This window comes from Leptinotarsa decemlineata, unplaced genomic scaffold, assembly GCF_025532065.1.
Source record: "Leptinotarsa decemlineata unplaced genomic scaffold, Ldec_3_MD MMD2_tig00000010_RagTag_RagTag, whole genome shotgun sequence".
Lineage (NCBI taxonomy): Eukaryota > Metazoa > Arthropoda > Insecta > Coleoptera > Chrysomelidae > Leptinotarsa > Leptinotarsa decemlineata.
In genome coordinates this window covers 7859733-7880231 of record NW_027412538.1, presented here as the reverse complement: position 1 = coordinate 7880231, position 20499 = coordinate 7859733, and the positions used below count along the sequence as shown (strand labels likewise).

The following is a 20499-nucleotide window of genomic DNA, read 5'->3' as shown; positions in this document are numbered from 1 at the left end:
ATATAAATGTGGTATCACTAACTTGATATCAAGTTAGCGATACCACATTTTTATTATAAAGTTTTCCAGAACTTTGACTAGACCATTGGTTTAGTATATTCATTCGCTAATTAGTTGCGAAGAAAAATATTTTTCACCCCTTTTTTTAAAAAAATACATGTTGCCTCGCTAACTTGATATCAAGTTAGCAATACCACTTCTTTATTATAAAATTTTCCAGAACATTTACTAGACCATTGGCTTGTTATTATTAGTCGCTAATTAGTTGCGGAGATAATTATTTTTTCGAATACATGGTGTCTCGCTAACTGGAAAACTTAATAATGAAAAAGTCGTATCACCAACATGATATCAACTTAGCGAGACAACATGTATTTAAAAAAAAGGGGGCAAAAAAATATTTTCTTCCGGAACTAATTAGCGAATAAACATCGGCAAATTATGAAATCATTCGTTTTGCAAATTTCGAAAAGTGTCTCGTCAACTTAATATACATCAAAATTGATTTATTGAAGTAACTTGGTTCATATGAAACAATGGCTATGTCTTTTTGAGAAGTCGAGAATTTATGAAGAGCCTACCTAAATTTACGTCTCCTAATTAACTGATTAGTCGAATCAAGCGAGGATTTTTCTAGGAAGTCAGCTCTGATTTTGATGATTTTCATTTCAAATTTTTGTTTCATTATATAATCTGAAATAAGTAACCTTTTGATGCGGGACAAAATCATTCATAGTTTAAACATTAAAACAATATAATATGATTGTCTGGAAGAGCTTGACAATGTTTCATGGTCAATTTCACTAGTTCGGACTTTATTGTTTTATATGATATAAAATGATTCGAAATCTCAAGTTAATTCACTGGACTGGATTATTCCTCCGAGAGATGACGATTTAAATGTCATTCGAACGTGTTCACCTATCTCTTATTCCGTCTCTTCGCTTCACAGGTTTAATGGGAATTGACCGTTTTCTGCTTAATTTTTCCATATGTTGTGTATCTTTACACTAGCCTGGCTGAATGCGTCGTTGGACAACATATATGTAGCTTCTTTGAACTTCCTTTTGAACCAATGTTCCTTCCTGTGGATGACCTCAGCTTGGGACCACTTGATGTTATGTCAATGAGTCCAAACATGTTCTGCTATTCCTGATTTGCTGGTTTCTTCTCGCTGTGTGTTTCTCATGTGCTCGGCAATGCTGACTCTCAATGGCCTTTTAGTTTCAGCGATATAGGATTTGCCGTACTCACAAAGTATCCGGTATATGCAGAAGACTACCAAACGTAATTCCAAGAATTGCATATACTGGATACCCTATGAATGTGGCAAATCCTATATCGGTGAAACTAAGAGGCCATTGAAAGTTCGCATTGTCAAGCACAAGAGATACACACACCGAGGAGAAACCAGCAAATCGGGAATAGCAGAGCATGTTTGGACTCAACAACATAACATCAAGTGGTCTCAAGCTGAGATCATCCACAGGGCGGAACACTGGTTTAAGAGGAAGTTCAAAGAAGCTGCATATATGTCATATATGATGCATATATGTTTGAATGACCTATAAATAGTCAACTCTCAGAGGAATACTTCATTCATCATCCAAAGACGATTGTGGACACTTACATTGGAAACGTCGTGAAGTAACTTGAGATTTCAAATCATATTATATCATATTAGACAATGAAAGTCCGGACTACTGGGTCAAGAGTCATAACTGGTGACCAATTATGGGTTATGACATCAAAACCAAATTCCAATCGTCCCATAGCTAGGACCAAAGAAAGCACACCATTTTCGATTGAATGTCATTGTTTTGCTTACTGTTTTCTTCAATCGCCATGGCATAGTACGTCAAAAGTTATCGCCACGTGGTCATTACAGTCGCTAAGGATTATTATCATGCCTCAGCCACCAAATTCACCAGATTTGGCTCCCTGCGACTACTTCCTGTTCCCAAGATTGAAGTGATCCATGATCCAGCGTTTTGCGACTTGAGATAAAAACCGAATCATTGAGAGAACTCAGGGACATACCAAAAAGGACACGTCAGAACTGCTTTGAGGATTGAAAAAAAAGCTGGCACAAGTGTATTATATCTGAGGGGGGCTATGTTGAAGGGGACAAAATATAAATAGATGAAAAAATAAATATTTTTTGAGAAAAATGAAAATTTACCTTATTTTTTCAACAGACCTTGTAGTTCACTTTTCAATTTATTCAAATCATTTTGGTCGGAACATAATTCCAGATATTCATTATAAAATTTCAGCTTTTGATATCTATGATTTTTGAAAAAGAGTCATCCTTAAAAGTGGATGATATATTTTGTTCTAATTTCTGGTTTCATGGTAGTGGATTCTTATAGAGGGAAAGAACAATTCTATACATGATGTTAATGGTGAAACTACCACCATGCTTCTTAATATTTTTTTCTGCATGATCAATGTATCATGTGTATAATTTGGACAAAGTGGTACCTTATGACAAAGCATGACAAAGCATGAACATGGGCAGAATATACCATTTTCAAAATATCAAAATTACCTGTATTTCGTAACTGCTTAAATGAAAAACAAACAGAGCTCTATTTGTCTGCCAATTTGTTAATGTGTTCTTTCCTAGTTAATTTATGCTATATTGTTACTACTAAAAATTTCATTCATTCAGTTTGCTGAGATATTTGCTGTTTCTTTTTTATAGTTAAGCAAGCATAGTAGCCGATACCAGTGGAAATGCTTCAAAAATGTTTTACTGATATCAACAGATAATCCATTGTTGGGACAATAATCATAAAATGCTTGGGCGCTTATGTTTGCCATTGCATAACACTCTTGAGCTGATTTTTAAGCAAGAGACTGGGTCATCTGCAAACACAATTTCTGCATCTGATTGTTTTTCTAAGTCGGGTCATTGAAGAATACTATGAAAAAGAGAATATGATTTGTATGAGTTTTTCAAAATTAATTATTCTGATTTTGTTTAATCTAGCAACAAAAAAAGCATATTGCGATGTTGTAAAATATTTCTTTTTCAATTAAAAGACTTATCTTTTACTGCCTGGCAGCAGACGGGATTAGTATACCCTTGCCAGATGAAATGTCATCCGTGGAGGTAAAGTCCATCTAAATGACGCCTCATCCTAAGGTGTGTCTAACCATGTCGGGAAGATGTACGACTCTGAATCCACTCAGTGTCACTGATGGAACCGTTGGGATACCTTCGTAGAAAATCGTGTCACGGTAATGCAAGGCTGGTCTGCCGTGATGGACCTCCATTTCCTAGATAGTCTCGTGCTACTCATGGACCATAAAGCAACCAAAGAATCCGACTCTAGATCTTCAGAAGAGATGGACATCAAATGTATGACCCCAATTATCCTCTAAGTAACATTGGATCAAGAGCAAGAGCAGGATATGTTATAAAATGCTCCAAATTCTTGTTCATCAGAAGGAGAATCTGCGTCAGCAAAGGCTCACGCTCAAACGGTGATTAGCCCAAATTAGAGCTAAAAAAGCCCTACTTGGCTGAATCTAATGTATTGTCAGGTATAACTGAACCTTGAACATTCGTCAAACTCAATATCGACCAATAAACTAGAATCTCTTTATAAATCCAAAGGATTGGAGTGATATTTCATACATACAGAATTGATGAATATATGAATTCAACACAACTAAGTAGTGACAATTGATTAAAAAGTTGCACGTTTGCGAAGTATGAAGTAGCCCAAAAAAAACCCTAACTTTTTACATTTCTTAACTGATAATCAATTTATTGAAAAATGTGACCAGATAATCCAAAAAAAAATTAAACCATTTTTTTTAATTTTCATTTCATTATTTGTCTTGGTTCGTTGATGAATAGATTTATAGATCATTCAGTTTGGTTTTATTTTCAGTCTTGACAGTTTACAATTCAGTACCTGAGTACAAAGAAACTAACACAACAATGTTGATATCGGTAAAACATGAGTATACCACTAGATTGAACTCAAAAACGATTTAATAAGGAGCGTAATGAAATCTCAACAAGTAATAAGTAATAATATGATATTAAAAAGGCATATAATGAAGCACCCAATTTTTCTTATATTTCACATGCTTTTTAATTCATTCATTAATTTGCAGGTATCCCCACTTAGTATAAGGTAACCCCAGTTAGTATACAAAAGTTACAAATATAATATTGTTAAGAATACCTTTAATGCAAATTTACTTAGAAATTACATTAAAATTGATATAAGTAGACACAGCAATTAGCATTCATTGAAAAACATTTCAAGAAACTTCTATGATCATCTAGAATCTACACAACTGTCTAGATTTTTCTATCTTTGGAACAAAAAGCTTATAATGTTCATCAAATCTTAGTGATTTTGAGGTAATTGAAGCCCCACAATTGAATATATTAAAAATAATACTATTGGCCAATTACACCTACAGCATAAAAAATTGTTTGATAACAAATATACAAAAATAAATTGGTGATGTAATCAAATAACAGATATAGGGACTATCATATCTCAAGATAGTTTTCATGAATGTTTTCAATAAGTTCATAATAGAAATAGAAATCCCTTAGTCATTTAACCAATTTTAAAACAGACATAAACTGCAAGGCCATTGACAAGGACAGAATTGTGTCATTCTCACCTGTACTGGCAAATTCATCAGGGGTTCTTCCTCCTGCCATTAGCCATTTGCACCAGTCTATGGTCTCCCATTCGTCTATAGCTTTATGGGGGTTCAGAAGATTGTCCAGGACTTCTTTCAGATGTTGTGGATTCCGTTTATTGGAGCAGTCAGCATGAATATATGCGGCGGTGGCTCGTTTACCTTTGGACATCAACACTTTTACCTCAAATCTTGATGTTGAGGCCATTGTAACGGTCTAAAATGTCATGTCATGTGAGAATTTCACTGAAAATCTTTCAAAATGACGTACTGAAAAACTTCGATATTACTTCACATCCACAACACGCTGGATCACTGCAACTTTACAACAAAGCTTTCACATAAATGTGGAAAATATATGAAATGTCACAAAATTAATGAATAACTTGAAAACTAATCGTTCATTTTCAATCACTTCATACAATTATTTTACTAAAAAAACTATGAAACTCAGCCAAAATATCAAAAGAAAAAACCATACACATATTCTACACAAACGAAGACAATCTATCCTTTTCTCAAGATGAAACCTCTAAACTCACTAGTTGGTAGTTGGTCACAGTAAAAATCATTCAAGACATCCTAGAATACGTGTCGTTCGAAAATAGACCCTATTGAATCTTTTATTATGACATGTATGTGAGATTTCCAAGTTCAAAACAAGCTGTTGGGACTGGTCACTGAGGAGCAAAAGGTGCGGTATTCTGTCAATGTCGCTTTCAAGTTCAGACGTCTTTCACTAGAGGCCTCTGACTGTTGTACCACAAGCACAAGTACAATGCGTTCTTTTGCCATTATACTTTTGGTTGTACTTAATCTAAAGCAACATGCATATTGACCACTGTTTCATCCAATTCGCTTTTTTTCGAAAATTCACGACACAAGAAATGAGATAGACTTTGTACACGTTGTTATGAGAACTATAACAACGAACATACCTAGGTTGACGAACAGCGAATAGACCGAAGTTGACAAGACCAGTATTCTCGGGTAGTGGCATCAAGAGGATAGATCTTGTTTTACAACATTAAAGTAGTTTATTTAAATGCATTGTTGTCTGATCATTACCAAGAGATATAACATGGCCCAGTCGTATTCTCCAAAAGTCGAGAATTCGGAAAAGTCTGGAATTTACGAAATTGAATGTAAGAACTGCGATGAAAAATATTATGGACAGACAAAAAGATCTTTTAAAATAAGATATAAGGAACACTTAGCACACTTAAAATATGGAAGATGCAGAAGTCGCCCATCATATTTTGCAACAAAACCATTCCATAGACTTCAGGTCATTAATATTATAGTTAACAACAACAAGCATCTAGATGCCTATGAGAGTGTAGAAATAAGTAAACATATTATGAATAACGATGGTGGTCCAATACCTGATCGCCTGTTGAAATAATATTTTTTTTATTAGATTTACCTCACTTTTACATAAGGACACATTGTAAAATTAATTAAAGTAGATAGAGCAATATTGTGAAAATAATTTTATATAGCTTGTAACATTTTAATTATTAGATTAACCTAACTGAACAAACTGTAAAATTATTAAGGGCTAGTAGATAAGGCAAGTTGTGAAATTAATTTTAAATATCTTATGATATTTCAACTATTAAATTCACCTCACTATTACATACGGACACATTGTAAAAATTCATTTAAGACTAGTAGATAAGGCAATATGTGAAATTAATTTTATATAGCTTATAATATTTCAATTATTAGATTTACCTGACTATTACATAAGGACACATTGTAAAATTAATTTAAGACACTCAAGATGCAGGTACCTAGAACAGGTAGCTATGGTATAAAGAAGGATAGCTTTGTAAGTATGATTAGTTTGATCTTCCACTTGGTGATCGAAACGCGTGTTGAGGTGTTAAAATAACAGTTTGGTGTTGGGAAAAAACTCCAGTAATATTCTTTACCATCAGAATAACTGTTAAACCCTGTAACAGTGTAAATTTTTATGTAAGTAGAACTTTCAGAGACTTGGCAACACGGTTCAATAATATAGCCACAGAATTGTTCTATCCTACCATAAGTTGCCTCCACCACCACCAAAGAGTGCAGTGTCATAGCATACCTTGGCAGTGTCACAGTACTTTGTATACAGAAATACTGTGGCAGTGTACTCTTTGAGTATAGACTTTTTTTGGTCTCCACATCAAAAATTTTCCGTACAGAGTACCACACTAGTGTTACTCTGTACGGAAGCAAAGGCCAAGAAAACCTAAAAATAAGGCTCTTGTGTTAGCACATGAAAACAGCAAATGAAAAAATAACATTGATAATACTTTTTTCAATTTTGAATAAAAGATAGAGTTACCTGTTCAATTTTCACAAGGAAATAATGGAGATAGGGTCATTGCCATGGGGAGGGGGAGCGTCCCCCCTGCTTTTTCGACTTGGGAAAAAGTTGGGAAATGTTGGGCCGTGAAGAAAATGGAAAAATAATAGTAAAAAAATGAATAAATATAAAATAATAAAAATGAGAGAAAAGAAACGGAGAGGTAATGAGAAAAAGGAAATAACCAGGAGAAGGTTGGGATTTCCGGACATGCATAACTTAGAGATCCTATACTCTGAGTAAGAGAACAGTCCACAAATTTTGAAGTGACAATTTTACAAAATTCCTAACTTTTCGCTGTTTTTTCGACTTGGAAAGGTTTTTTTTTTGTATCAAGATGCAGTAGTAGAAAACCAAAAACTTTCTTTCCCAAAAATCAATCACTCCTAAAAATATAACCCCTTCAATTCAAATATGGTGCCTGCTAACTAAATCGTTGCTAGGACACGTCCAGTGTCAAAACAAACAAGTGTTATTTTTCCGAAAATTATTGACGATGCCTATTTTTGGAAACAAATTTTCTCTAAAGAAAACTCCACTGCGGCGAAAAAACTTAGGGGGTTCTAAAGAATCCTTAAATGAACTAGTGTCTGATGACAAAACAGTTCACATTAAACTGGGAGAAAATGAGTTTTTATTTGAAAGGGGTGATTGGATACCACGCAAGTATTTTTACTTTTGATACTAAGCAATATAAATACTCAAATAACAATGAATGTAGTCACTAATTTACTAAAGATGAGTTGCAAGATTTTCGGAAATTCATATTTCTTTTTGAGAAAATTATATAAAATCTGTTTAATTAGCATTCATAACTTTCAAGTAAAGAGTTGAAAATTTGTTTTGAAACCTCAATACTATAAACGAAGATATATTATACAATAATTATACATTAATATATACATTGAAAGCCAACTTCTGAAAGAATTCACATGTTGATAGTTTATAAAAGTAGAGATAATAGTTGATGTTACAGAAGATGTGTTGTACTTTGAAAATGAAATCAGTCTTGATGGTGAAGCGAAAACCATTTTCGATAAACTGATTAATGTAGCTGTTACTATGTGGTAGGTCATCATGAAAAAGGAGAATTGAAACTTCCAATGATAGTATACCACTTTGTATTTAACTTTACTGCAGTTTCATCCTACAAGGACATTTTCAAAAGAAAACAAACTGAAATAATTAACAATGTACACCCTTTTATACCTATATAACCACTGTCGGCAAAAACATTGTCCTTAATGACTTTATTACCTGAATTTTGTTGATTTGTTTTAATGTGGGTATGCTAATCTGAAAACCTGCGGATAGATCAAGTCAATCTGATCATTTAGTAGGTTACATCAGCAATGCTTATAATAATAATAAAGTTTATTTTATTCATCCTGCCAATGTACATGAATTATATAAGACTTATGTATGAATAAACAAGAAATCACAGAAGCTCTAAACGGGCTTGTTAGTGCTTATGAATTATGTTTATGAATTCCAAATAATTGAGTTGCTAACCATAATTTTTTCTTTTTGTTGATGAAGTGTTGAAATGTTACTAAGAAAAGTTGTTCAGGATGAGAACATATGGCTCCAAATATCCAAAACATCAGGAATTTTTTGACTACTTTTATTAAACCGTAATTATTTATATTGATGAAATGAACTGTAGTATTTACTCACAAATTGAATTCACAAAATGTAATATCATTGCTCTATGTACAAACTATTTATTCAAAGTACCTTCCGGCGGTATCTGTGATGAATTTTTGTATAAATTCATGTTTAACCTCAAACAATGGTCGTTTATGAGAAGTATTCCTGACTGACTTCAATATAAAGATATTTATTTTGTGAGGTTGCAGTTGGATTGATAGGGCTGTTAGAAAGAAGACTCTTTATGTGTCAAGCTTTCGGTAAATTTATTACCTTCGTCAGGGCAACTAAAGTAGATTGGAAGATATTTTTTAAAAAGATATAAATATGGAAAAACAAAAGAATAATGAGGAAACAAAAAAAACATGAACTTTTTTTAAATAAGTCAAAAATTTTCCCAAAAATTTAACCCATTCAATTTAATCAAATTTTGACTTATTTCACAGTGTCATGCGGAAAAATTCTGAATACTAGGTGATTTTCTCTCATATCTCTTGTAATTAAGTAGGAATGTATAAATTTGGCTCAAATGGTTGAGATCTGTTTTCTTGTTGTTGTTCATACGTTATTTGTTATTGATGTGGGATATTTCTAAAAAAGTTCTTTTAGTTAAATTGGTTTCCCTATCTGAAATTTTTGGTTTCTGAAATCCATTCTGTAATCCTCCATATTGATGTGTACACTCAATGCGCAAAAATTAACATTTCGTCTGCAATCACGTGTGAAGTTATGCAACTAATAAGAGGCCTAGAAGTCTGTCCTATATATGTTCTGGAACAATCCATTCAAATTCCATAAAGTTCAAAATTTTGTATATTGTGTTGAACACAATATACAAAATTTCATGTATGGATTGTTCCAAAACATATATAGGGCAGACTTCTAGGTCTCACCACGTGTGTATGTATACTCATATAATGAAAAAGTTAACAATCGGACTCAACAAACCCGTGAAATTTAAACCGACCTTCCAATTTAAAAAATTTCATGAGGTAACTCTGGAGAAGTGAGGGAACGAAGAGAATAGGTGTATCAATTATGTTTTCCGATAGGTACGGTTTTGTCTTGATTTTTTTTTTACTAAGATTTTTGAGGCAAACACCCTGATGTATGTTTTATTCAAAGAAACGACAAAATTGTGATGTGTACTTTGAGAGTATCAAGTCTAACATATGCTCTTGCTAAAGTATGTACTTGAATGTAACCACCGCTTTGATAGGTGGTACTGGTTGAGAAAACGTGTGTGTGATGCAATGAAGAGTAGAAAAAACGGGCAGTTTCAAATTAATGATATTTTCCATTTTGCAGAATCCGGACAGGATGGTATTAATTACAAATCGAAGCAAAAGTTGAAAAAAAAGTTGCAAGAGTTGGAGGAAGAAAATAATTTACTGAGGCTGAAATATGAAATGATTCTTAATATGGTTGGTATACATGAATGTTATGAGTTTCTCCATTCCCTATTGTGAACAAATACAAAAAAAATTAATTATATTTTATTTGCAGCTAACACAAACTACTGCAGAAGGGGAAATTCAAAAAACAGAAATAGAAAAAAGTAAAAATAAGAGAAAATAAAGCTCAAAAATATATTTATTGGTGTTCTTAAGTCTAGTTTTTTACATTAACTGAATAATAAAATATGTCACTAGTTATTTGGACATCTATTTCTTGTATGACCTAAAACAGAATGAAATTTATTAAAAAAATTGAATAATAATAATTTAATTCAACAGATATATTGCCTTCACATCAAGTCATGTTTCAATAGAATCAAAACGGTACATTAATCATTTTACCTTCTTGTCCACAGATGCCACATTTTCTTTTTGCTCTAGTTTGATTTTTATGTGGTGCAGGATTGTTTCTTGCATTATTGTTAGTACTTCCTCCCTGCTGTTTTCCCCTCCAAGAATTATTATTTCTATTACCAAAATTTCCACCGCCCCCTCCACCCCCGCCCCCTCCCCAATCATCTCCACCATTGTTTCCATCTTGATCCTGCTGAAAAAATGGTCATTACTACTAAAACTATTTTGGTGTTATTTATAATAACTAGATTCTTGGTCAATGTTCCTGAAACCAACAAGTGAAGAAGAAGGTGAAGATATTATTTCGAACCTTGATATAAATTAGAGATGCAACAAATAGTGGTGGTTTCACCGAATACTTTTTGGTTTAATCTTTACCGAACCGGATATTCGGTTTAAATATTGATTTGATTGAGGTATAAAAAAAATTGTTTTTCAGTTTAAAAATAAATGTTGATTTGAAGTTCAATTGTTATATTCAACACATTCTTCATAGAATTTCTTTGACTTATAATATAATATAAATCTTACATAAGAAGTTTTGTCTTTTAGTTCTATACTGTGTCGTGTAGCCAAGAAAATAGAAATACTCGAACCGAATATATTTTGCACTAAAACCGAATGATTAGGCCAAAAACAAATAGTGAAAAAGATGCCGAATACCATATACCAAACGAATATTCGGCCCATGACTAATATAAATAAAGCCTCTGGATATAATATACACTTATAAATATGTAATATCAGAATTGGCCCCAATCATAAAGGTAATAATTAAGAAATCTGTCACATATAAAAATTAATTTAAAATAAAAAAGACTTTTTTCAATAGAAAATCATGTAAGTGTCGTTATTGGGGTGAGCCAATTATTATACTACGATTTTGCAACTTTTGTTACATTCAATTTACGAAGACTGAAGTATAAACAGAGATTTTGGTTTCAGTTGATAATTCTGTAGATATTTGAGTGAAAGAATATCAAGTTTTTCCAGTTTTTTTTTATGAATTTAATCAAAATGTCCAATAAAGCTCAGAAAGTTGTCCAACATTACATCCAGATACTTGACATTTGACACAATTTGAATTCTTTCATTGTTATAACGTCTCGGTTAGTGTCGTCAAGATCAAGATCATCATGTTTGAATTTAGTTGTGAAAATTTTCGGTATAGTATTTCTCTCTACATTCAATTACAATTATTCACACTTCTATATTCGCTGATTGTAACGTAGTAGTCCAGATAATGAATCCAGATTCATCAGGTTTTGAGATGTTGGTAGAAGCTAGAATTGCAGAAATGCAAAAGTTGAACCAATCCAAGACATTGAAGAGAAACTTGAGACAACATTTTATTTCTTGGCACAGCAATAAACTCAGTTGATAAGCGTTTCCATCAAATGCATTAGATACAATTCGGATTTTTGTACTACCAATTCCAAAAACATGTTTGGCTCAAAACTCGTTAATATATAATGGAATCAGGATATACAATAAACTTCCCAATGAAATCAAAGAGACTCCTTTTATCACATTTGACGATGCCCTGTAATTTAGAATGTGTGGAAATTGCGATTGCACTGTGTGTGAAAAACATATTTTTATTCGTTGTCCTAGTTCTTGTCATGTTACCTTTCCATATGTATGTATATATAGTTTATATTTTATTTTAATGATTTACATTTTATACATTTATACTTCACATCATATACCTACTCATGTTTACATTAAAATTTATTTATGACATTGTGTTTGTAACAAGAATTTTATTCTTAAACAATAAACATATTATCAATCAATTAATCAAAAGCAACACAAAAAAAGTATGAGTAGCAGAAGCATTTGGAATTATATGGGGAACTTCAAACCATCTTAAAACAAGTCTCAAAACAGCCAATGCCGAAGAATTTCCTTGATTTCATTTCACATCAGGTTCAGAAGGAGGTATACCTAATTTGTTTATTGCTCTGAGTGTTTTTCTGACACTACTGAAAACGTGGCTTCAAAAAGAGGAGCTTTTTGAAGCATTACTTATCCAGCGTGGCCTAAGACAGAGATTACCACAAAGAAGAATATCGATTTAAAAGGAAATTCAAAGAAACCAGATATATCATGAACAAAAACCCATTCAGCCATGTCAGCGTGAAGTGTAAATATAACATTATGTTACGCCACTGGCCTGCAAAGGTTCCACCTCTGAGCATAGTAATCTGACTTCTGTATTTCGACAATACAATGTCCATATGCAGATATCATAAGCGCAACAAATTACCAAATGCGTGTTTGCCAGTTTCTGAAATTGACTCCAGGAAATACCCCAATAACCTATAAATAAACTCGATTCATTAGGAATGAGTCAGTCATCATTCAAATATGATTGCGATGCCAACACTCGAAATGTATCTCGATTTTTAGACAACGCAATTTCAATCTTTCAACATTTTTGCAAGAGGTGACTCCTGAAGTAGAAGCAATTCCGTTTTACTTCTCCCATCAACAAAAAAAAAATTTAAGAAAGGTGATAAAACTTGATACAAATCAACATTACCTCATCTGCCCATTTGAAGAAAGTACAACCTTGACCTCTTGGTTTTGAGCAGACATAAAATTTTCTTCCTGTATTAGGGCCAGCTTTACTAACAGTTCTTAGCACTGCAGGTTGATGACAATTACATCTCGGTTCAGAATTTTGATTAATCTGATTCTGGATTTGATTACTCGCACTAGATACACCGTCTGTATCAGGAGCCCACAGAAAGAATCCGCAGGTGTCACTTGCACATTTATAAAAATTCCGTCCTAAAATATAAGTAAGCAGTTTAGAAGACAAGATACAGTGATTTCTAATTATAAAATACTGTTGAACATACAGATATATAATCATTAGATTATATATATATATATATATATATATATATATATATATATATATATATATATATATATATATATATATATATATATAATCATTAGATTATATATCTGTATTACTGTATTAATACAGTAAGAGGGTATAGTATCCTAGGACAACAGGGACGCTAAGGCGAATGGTTGTAAATATAAAATATAGTGTTAAATATGCGAATTATATTGCGTTCAATGCCCAGGAAAAAATTGACAAATAATAATAATAATATTTATTTTCCCACAAGGGACAAATTACAAAATTTGTATAGTAAAAGTCAAAAGGAATAGTGTACATTTTCATCCCATTACATCAGGAAGTGTTTTGTTAAAAAATTTTAAAGGATTACGAACAACATATATCATATTGCTTGAGACAGTTATCTCTTGAAAGTGCCCTCATCCACATCTTCTAAACCATATGATTCAGCTGCAATGAGCATTTGTTTTAGTTTATATCTAAATACATTGTGCACTTTAATGTCTTTTATGTTTTGAGGAAGTAAGTTGTAAAGTTTTAGACATTCATAAAAACAGCCTTTTTCTAGGAGTGTAGTTTTATGTTGAGAGTAGCAGAATATAGTCTTATTTCTTGTGTGGTGCGAGTGGTCATTTCCATAAGGTATTGATAGTGATTTATTTTTGAAAACATAGTTCAGACACTCAAACACATATACAGCTGTTAGAAGGTTCAGATTTTTGAAATATCCTCTGCAAGATTCATTTACTCTCAGTCCAGCTAGAATTCTAATTGGTCTCTTTTGGATTATAAAGACCTCTTGATAGTGTGTGCCACCCCAGAATATAATTCCGTAGCACATGATTGTGTCTGATTGACGACTTTTTGGAGTTCCTTCAGAGAGTAGCAAACTCTACTAAGCTTGCTGCAGATCAGTTGTGTCAGTTATCCATTGTGGTTTTATATGAGTGTTTATTTTAGTTTGTTTCATAGGAAATGCCTTGTTAAAATATGTGGAGAGTAACGTTATAAAATTATTATACATGTTGTCTACTGATGCTTCCTCATATACCTTTAGCCAGGTTTCGTTTGTGAGTAATTTGTAAAAAATCTCAAAGTTTTTTTGCTGTAGTTTCTTTTCAATTTATCTTTAGGGTTCAAAACTATCTGCTCTTGTATGCACACATAGTGTGCATAATTATCGGATATATTTGTTTTTAACTCTTTCGATTCATAAGTTGCATAACTGGATACGTTAATGTTATCTAGACACGCAGAGGAAGTATCAGAGACCCTAGTTGGTTCTTTGATAGATATTTGCACGTTATAGGAGCTCAGTAGATTATTCATAACTTCTCTATGTTTTGGGTTTTCATCAGAGTTCATCATATCTGTCAAATCGTTTTCAATCGACATGGTGGAAAAATTCACTATCTCAGACAATTCCGGTAACTCAAGGAGTGCCCCAAGGTTCTATTTTAGGGCCAATTCTGTTTATCATCTACACAAACGATCTTCTCGAAAATATCAAGGTTTATGCATCAAGTGTATATGCGGATGATACAACTTTTCTAGTTAAAAGCAAAGATGAAGGTGACATGAGACAACAGACAGAGCAAGTTCTAGCCGAAGCAGATATTTGGTTTACGGCAAATATACTCCTGCTAAACAAAGAAAAAACTCAAAGGCTAATGATGTCAAACAAAAACAATACAGAGGATAAATCACTAAAATTCCTTGGAATACATCTGGACTCAAAACTAAATTGGAAGGTAAAAATAAGCAAAATGAGTAAGAAGCTTAATTCAGCAATATATTGTATAAGGAGAATGAAAACAATTTCAACACATCAAGCGGCTAAAATAACCTATTTTTCAAACTTTCACAGCATAGCAACTTACGGAATCCTTTTGTGGGGCACAAGTTCTGATTCAAACAAAATATTTCTTCAGCGAAAAAAAAGCCATCAGAATTCTATGCGGACTTGCATATAGAGATAGCTGCAAAGAGGCTTTTCGTCAACATAGAATCCTCACCATTCCCAGTGCATATATATATAGTTGTCTAAAATATGCTCACGCAAATCCAGAGATGTTCTCAAAAAATGTACTCAATCATTCCTATGATACCAGAAATAAAGATTTACTGCAAGTTCCTCTTCATCCATTGAAGAAAACACAGCAAGGATGCGATTATTGGGGCGCAAAATTATATAATAAAATTCCAGACTTTGCAAAAAAGAAACGCTCGAATGAATTCTCCATCTGGGTGAAAAATGTCCTAATAGAAAAATGTTTCTATTCAATAGAAGACTTTATAAATGAATAATACATGTACTACATCTCTTGTAGGTTTACATGTGCATGATAATTTTGTATATATTTATTTTATTTTGATCTGTGCATCTCTGTGTATATGTATTTTAATTTTAATACTAAGGAAATAACGACGTTGTAATGTTTCATTTACAATGAATAAATTGATTGATTGATATCAATATTGAAGTCACCAGCGACCAGCACAAGTTTGTCTTCTTCAGTAACTTTTTTTAGTAACACATCCATTTTTTTGATGAAGTGGGAGAAATTTGCACTTGGGGGTTTGTATATGACAAAGACAACATACGGCATATTGTTCATTTTGAATTCTGCTGCCGTACAGATATTATTCACTTAACATGTTTAGATCAGTCTTAATCACCGGTTTGTAGGGACAAAGGGCATATAGTGCCACACCACTGTGAGCTTTGTTGGTTGTTCTATAATAAGAAGATACCAGGTTGTAGTTTTCCAGTTGATAGACATTCATACTATTTGTCGACTGCCAGTGCTCAGTGATTGCTACGAAAGTAGCCCTTGTTTCTGATATAACAACCCTAAGATTGTTAAGACAGTTTGATATACACTGTCTCTTCAACCCCTTCATTTCACGTAAAATAATTTTTTCTCTTGCTAAAGTAAATACAAGTGAAATTATCAATAGTAAATTCTTAAAAAAACTTTTGATGTGCCTGGGCATATAATATTGAACTTTATAAATACTTTCTTGTACACAGGACTGTTTCCAAACCAGTACAAAGTTAGTACAGTCACTCCAATTCCGAAAATAAATAATACAAGTGATGCAAGTAATTTTCGTTCAATTAATAGTCTTCCAACACTTGAGAAAGTACTGGAACTGGCAGTATATGAACAACTAGTTACATACTTTAATGAAAATAATTTATTCATAAAAAATCAGTCTGGTTTTCGCAAGAATCACTCATGCGAAACAGCGTTACAACTAACAGTTACAGAGTGGAAAATATTATTGATATGAAAGAATATATTGTTGCTATATTTCTAAACTGGTTAGATAGTTATCTTGAGCAAAGAAGTCGAAGGACTAAAATTTGTAATGTAATGACAAATTATCAATGATATAGGTATACCACAAGGCAGTGTTTTGGGGCCACTGCTATTTATTATTTATATAAATGATATCAACTATGTACCTGGTTCACACCATATTAATTCATTTGCTGATGATACCCTTGTATATACAAAAAACTATGATTTAAAAGAAGCTGTACAAAATATCATTATATCTTTAAAGAGCATCGAAATATATCTACAAGTAAATAAACTCAAATTGAATATCAATAAATCTCAAGGCAATGAATGTTACTTCAAATTCGAATCGAATAAAGATTGATACTAACGATGTTGATATCGGCATATTCAATAATCAACTCACAATTGTGAATGAAATCAAGTACCTAGGATTTATTATATATAGACCATCAATTAAATTTGAATAAGCATGCTGAATATACCATTAAAAAGATATGTAAGAAAATGTATTTTTCTCTAGAATTCCAAAATCTGTATCAACCTTTGCTAGACTACTATGTAACAAATGCATAATAAGGCCACACTTTGACTACTGTACCACTCTGATGTATCTATTCAACCAAAATCAAATGGGACAGTTGCAGAAACTACAAAATCGAGGTATGAGAATTATTTTGAGATGCATTGAATTTATGTTGAATACTCTTCAGTGGCATGTGGTACATAAAAGACTGTATTATTTGAGAATGATTTTTATTTTCAAAATCACGAGTGGGATACAATCAGCCTATCTCAGCAGATATTTAGTTCGAAATAGTGAACATGTAATACATTTTATATATCCCGAACAAACTATAAGAGTGGAATGAATTCATTGTTCATTAAAGATCTAGATAGCTTCAATAAGTTACCTGATAAAATAAAACATGTAAGTTCCTTAAAAGTATTCAAAAAGTTATTATTAGAATATATCAAATTATAATACATGACGTACTGTAAAAATTATATATGTGTATAAATTATTTATATATGCATAACTATATATTGTATATTAGGATTCCAAAAATAAAGTTTACTACTACTACTCAAAATTCGCATTAGTTACCTTTGTTTGCTCCGTCTTTTCTCACGGTGAGCATTTTAGCGTCGTTATTACAGCCACACACAATATGTCCTTCCTGGACTGTGGATCCAGAACTAGTCCGCGAAGGTCCTGGCAATAAATTCAGAGTTCTCGTTGAATTCGACTGACTAGTTCTCGTTAAATCGGTAGATATCCACGAACTGTTTCTTGTTTGATTGTTACTCCTCGAAACATTAGACTCTGTTATACTTGTGCTATCGTTGTAACCACTGTCACGATTACTTCTAGGTACAAAGTTATTGAAATTGTTTTGTTGAGGCACATTGGTGTTGTTCAGTATGGTTTGATTACGGAGATTAGGATCACCATTGTTTGACACAGTTCCTAAAAGAAACATGCAGATGAAAGTGTTTGCGGTTTTGTAAACTGTCTAGTGAAAATCTTACATAGTGTAATTTAAACATGTTATGGATTTTCATCAAGTATCGGTCAATTCCATCACATAAAAAGTACATTATTTCTAGAGTAATTTCATATTTTTGAGTACCCCTTTAAAGCAGATGAAAAATAATTTACCGGAAATGACATTTTCTATTAAATTAACGAGTCCCATCAACCATTATGGGGGAAACAGTCGTGGCACGGGTAGCAAGGGGCTGTCCTCAGGCGGGGGGGGTTCTATCCCCTCTGTTATGGAACCTTGTAATGGACGAGCTACTATGTCCATATTCAAATTCAAATTTTTTATTTGGTTCATAACAAAGCTACAGCTTTAGAACATGTCACAAAATACCATCAAATTAACATATGCCAAAAGTAAAATATAAAATCTTCAGAAGATACAGTGCAATAAAAATAATAATACAGTACATACATACAATCGTGAAAGGCATCTTTGCTCTATGGTCCCGGGAGTGAATGGAAAAAGTCATCAATACCATATAGGGGATTTTCCATAAGTAATGTCTTTAAATGTTTTTTAAATTTACTATAGTTCAGAGAACGTACTGTGAAAGGTAGGGCATTGTACATTTTAATATCAATAGTATCGTCCATTCTTTGTAACCGGGTTTGAGGTAAAATCAAATTATCTTTATTTCTAGTATTGTGACCGTGTATATCGGACACAACAGAGTAATTATTAATGTTTTGTTTGACATATAGTAACTTTACAAAAATTATCAGAGAGTAAAGTGTCATTATTTTCAACGTTTTAAAGATTGGTTTGTAGGAGTCTTCAAAATTAGCTCCTATGATACATCTTACAGCCCTCTTCTGAATGACGAATATAGCATTTAAATGAAACTGAGCTGCCGAGCTCCAGACATACAAGCCATATCTAATAATGGATTCGAACAGTGCATAATAAGTAGTTATTGCAGCGGATTGGTTAATAAGTTGTTTAACTTTTCTTATAGCAAATACTGCACTATTTAGTCTATTGCAAATTGTATATATATATATATGTATGTTCCATAATAGCCTGACATCTATATCTACACCCAGAAATTTAGTGTGCAGCATGTCTAGGTCGTTTTCTACATTGTAGAATAGCCTGGATTCGAAAATGAGACTTTTAGTTTTTTTTTCATTGAGTATGAGCTTGTTTGTCAAGAACCAGGTTTTTGCTTGTTCCATAACTTCCCCAAGTATTGTAGCCGGACACTCCCCTTTATTGATACTGATGCCAAATGTGGTGTCATCAGCATACATAATTGTCTCGATATTTGAGGAGAACATATTTGGCAAATCGTTTATATAAATAATAAAGAAAAGGGGGCCCAATATTGATCCCTGAGGAACTCCCCTACTTATTATCTGAGGAGTGCTTCTCTGATTTTCAATACAAACTACTTGAAATCGATTGGACAAGTAGGATTTGATTAGTTTCAGTGCCACTCCTCTTATTCCGTAGTACTCCATTTTCCTCAGTAGTATGTCATGATCAACATAATCAAAAGCTGCACTTAGGTCTATGAAGATTCCCAAAAATTTTTCGTTTCTTTCAAAACTAGCTTTTATAGCACGAGTTAATGACTTGATAGCATCCAAAGTGGACATATTTTTCCTAAAACCATACTGCTGAGGACTCAGGATTTTGTTCTTATCGAAGTAATCAACTAGTTGATTATAAAGAATAGTTTCAAATATTTTTGAAAAGCAAGGCAAGATTGATATTTGCCTGAAGTTTTGAGTTAGTTCTGGAGATCCTTTTTTATAGATTGGGGAGATTCTTGCCAACTTAAGCATTGAGGGAAAACATCCTTCATTTAGAGAGGTATTAATGATATTTTCAAGAACGTCCAACAATAAATGACCACATTGTTTAACAACATAGACACTTATTCCATATATATCTTCAGTCTTCTTGTTTTTCAACGACTGTATCACGGCTAGAACATCATATCTATCAATTGCTCTAAAAAACATTGAATATCCAGTATTATTCGTTTTGCCTAAATATTCTTCTATATCCTTTGAACTGTTTGGTAAACTGTTTACTAGATTTTCAGCATGGGTGATAAATGACAAGTTCAAATTATTCAAACTTATGTTTTTTGGATACACCCTTTGTGTACTTTTTTTCCCTGTTTCAGTTTTTATAATGTTCCAAATAGTTTTACTGACATTTTCAGAATTTTTAATTTTACTTTCATTAAAAGTTTTACGTGAGTACGTTAACATTTTATTATATACATTTTTACTAAGTCTATATGCAGCTT

General features: G+C 32.5%; 3 protein-coding genes across 9 annotated transcripts in view; 1 reads left to right on the top strand and 2 right to left on the bottom strand.

The window, feature by feature from the left end:
* Positions 1–5365, bottom strand: part of Ubr3 (Ubr3 ubiquitin ligase) — a 126867-nt gene extending 121502 nt beyond the window's left edge. The window contains exons 1-2 of one of the 3 annotated variants that reach the window (XM_074171341.1): positions 5223–5365; positions 4660–4897 (exon numbers count right to left, since the gene is read on the bottom strand). In XM_074171341.1, coding sequence (XP_074027442.1) covers positions 4660–4897; positions 5223–5252 — 268 coding nt within the window. In that variant the 5' untranslated portion in view covers positions 5253–5365. The other 2 variants (XM_074171342.1, XM_074171344.1) reach the window with 2 other exon arrangements.
* Positions 5366–6837: 1472 nt separating this feature from the next.
* LOC111503112 (protein chibby homolog 1) lies at positions 6838–10344 on the top strand. 2 transcript variants are annotated; one of them, XM_074171350.1, is made up of 3 exons: positions 6838–7202; positions 9998–10113; positions 10196–10344. In XM_074171350.1, the coding sequence occupies exons 1-3, from the start codon at positions 7157–7159 to the stop codon at positions 10265–10267; spliced, it is 234 nt and encodes a 77-aa protein (XP_074027451.1). In that variant the 5' UTR covers positions 6838–7156; the 3' UTR covers positions 10268–10344. The 2 variants fall into 2 exon arrangements, with proteins under 2 accessions (XP_074027451.1, XP_074027450.1); XM_074171349.1 differs by having other exon boundaries at positions 6838–7701.
* Positions 10265–20499, bottom strand: part of Top3alpha (topoisomerase 3-alpha) — a 27828-nt gene continuing 17593 nt past the window's right edge. For 3 of the 4 annotated variants that reach the window (XM_074171346.1, XM_074171345.1, XM_074171348.1), the window contains 4 exons: positions 17798–18160; positions 13046–13296; positions 10489–10693; positions 10265–10369 (listed from right to left, as the gene is read on the bottom strand). In XM_074171346.1, the coding sequence (XP_074027447.1) occupies positions 10338–10369; positions 10489–10693; positions 13046–13296; positions 17798–18160 (851 nt within the window). In that variant the 3' untranslated portion in view covers positions 10265–10337. The remainder of the gene's footprint in view (positions 10370–10488; positions 10694–13045; positions 13297–17797; positions 18161–20499) is intronic. The other variant, XM_074171347.1, reaches the window with a different exon arrangement.

Coding starts and splice junctions, on each gene's coding strand:
- LOC111503112 (XM_074171349.1), top strand. CDS start 7,536: ATGCCTATTTTTGGAAACAAATTTTCTCTAAAGAAAACTCCACTGCGG. Junction 7,702..9,997: donor AAGGGGTGATTGGATACCAC/GCAAGTATTTTT, acceptor TCCATTTTGCAG/AATCCGGACAGGATGGTATT. Junction 10,114..10,195: donor ATGAAATGATTCTTAATATG/GTTGGTATACAT, acceptor TTTTATTTGCAG/CTAACACAAACTACTGCAGA.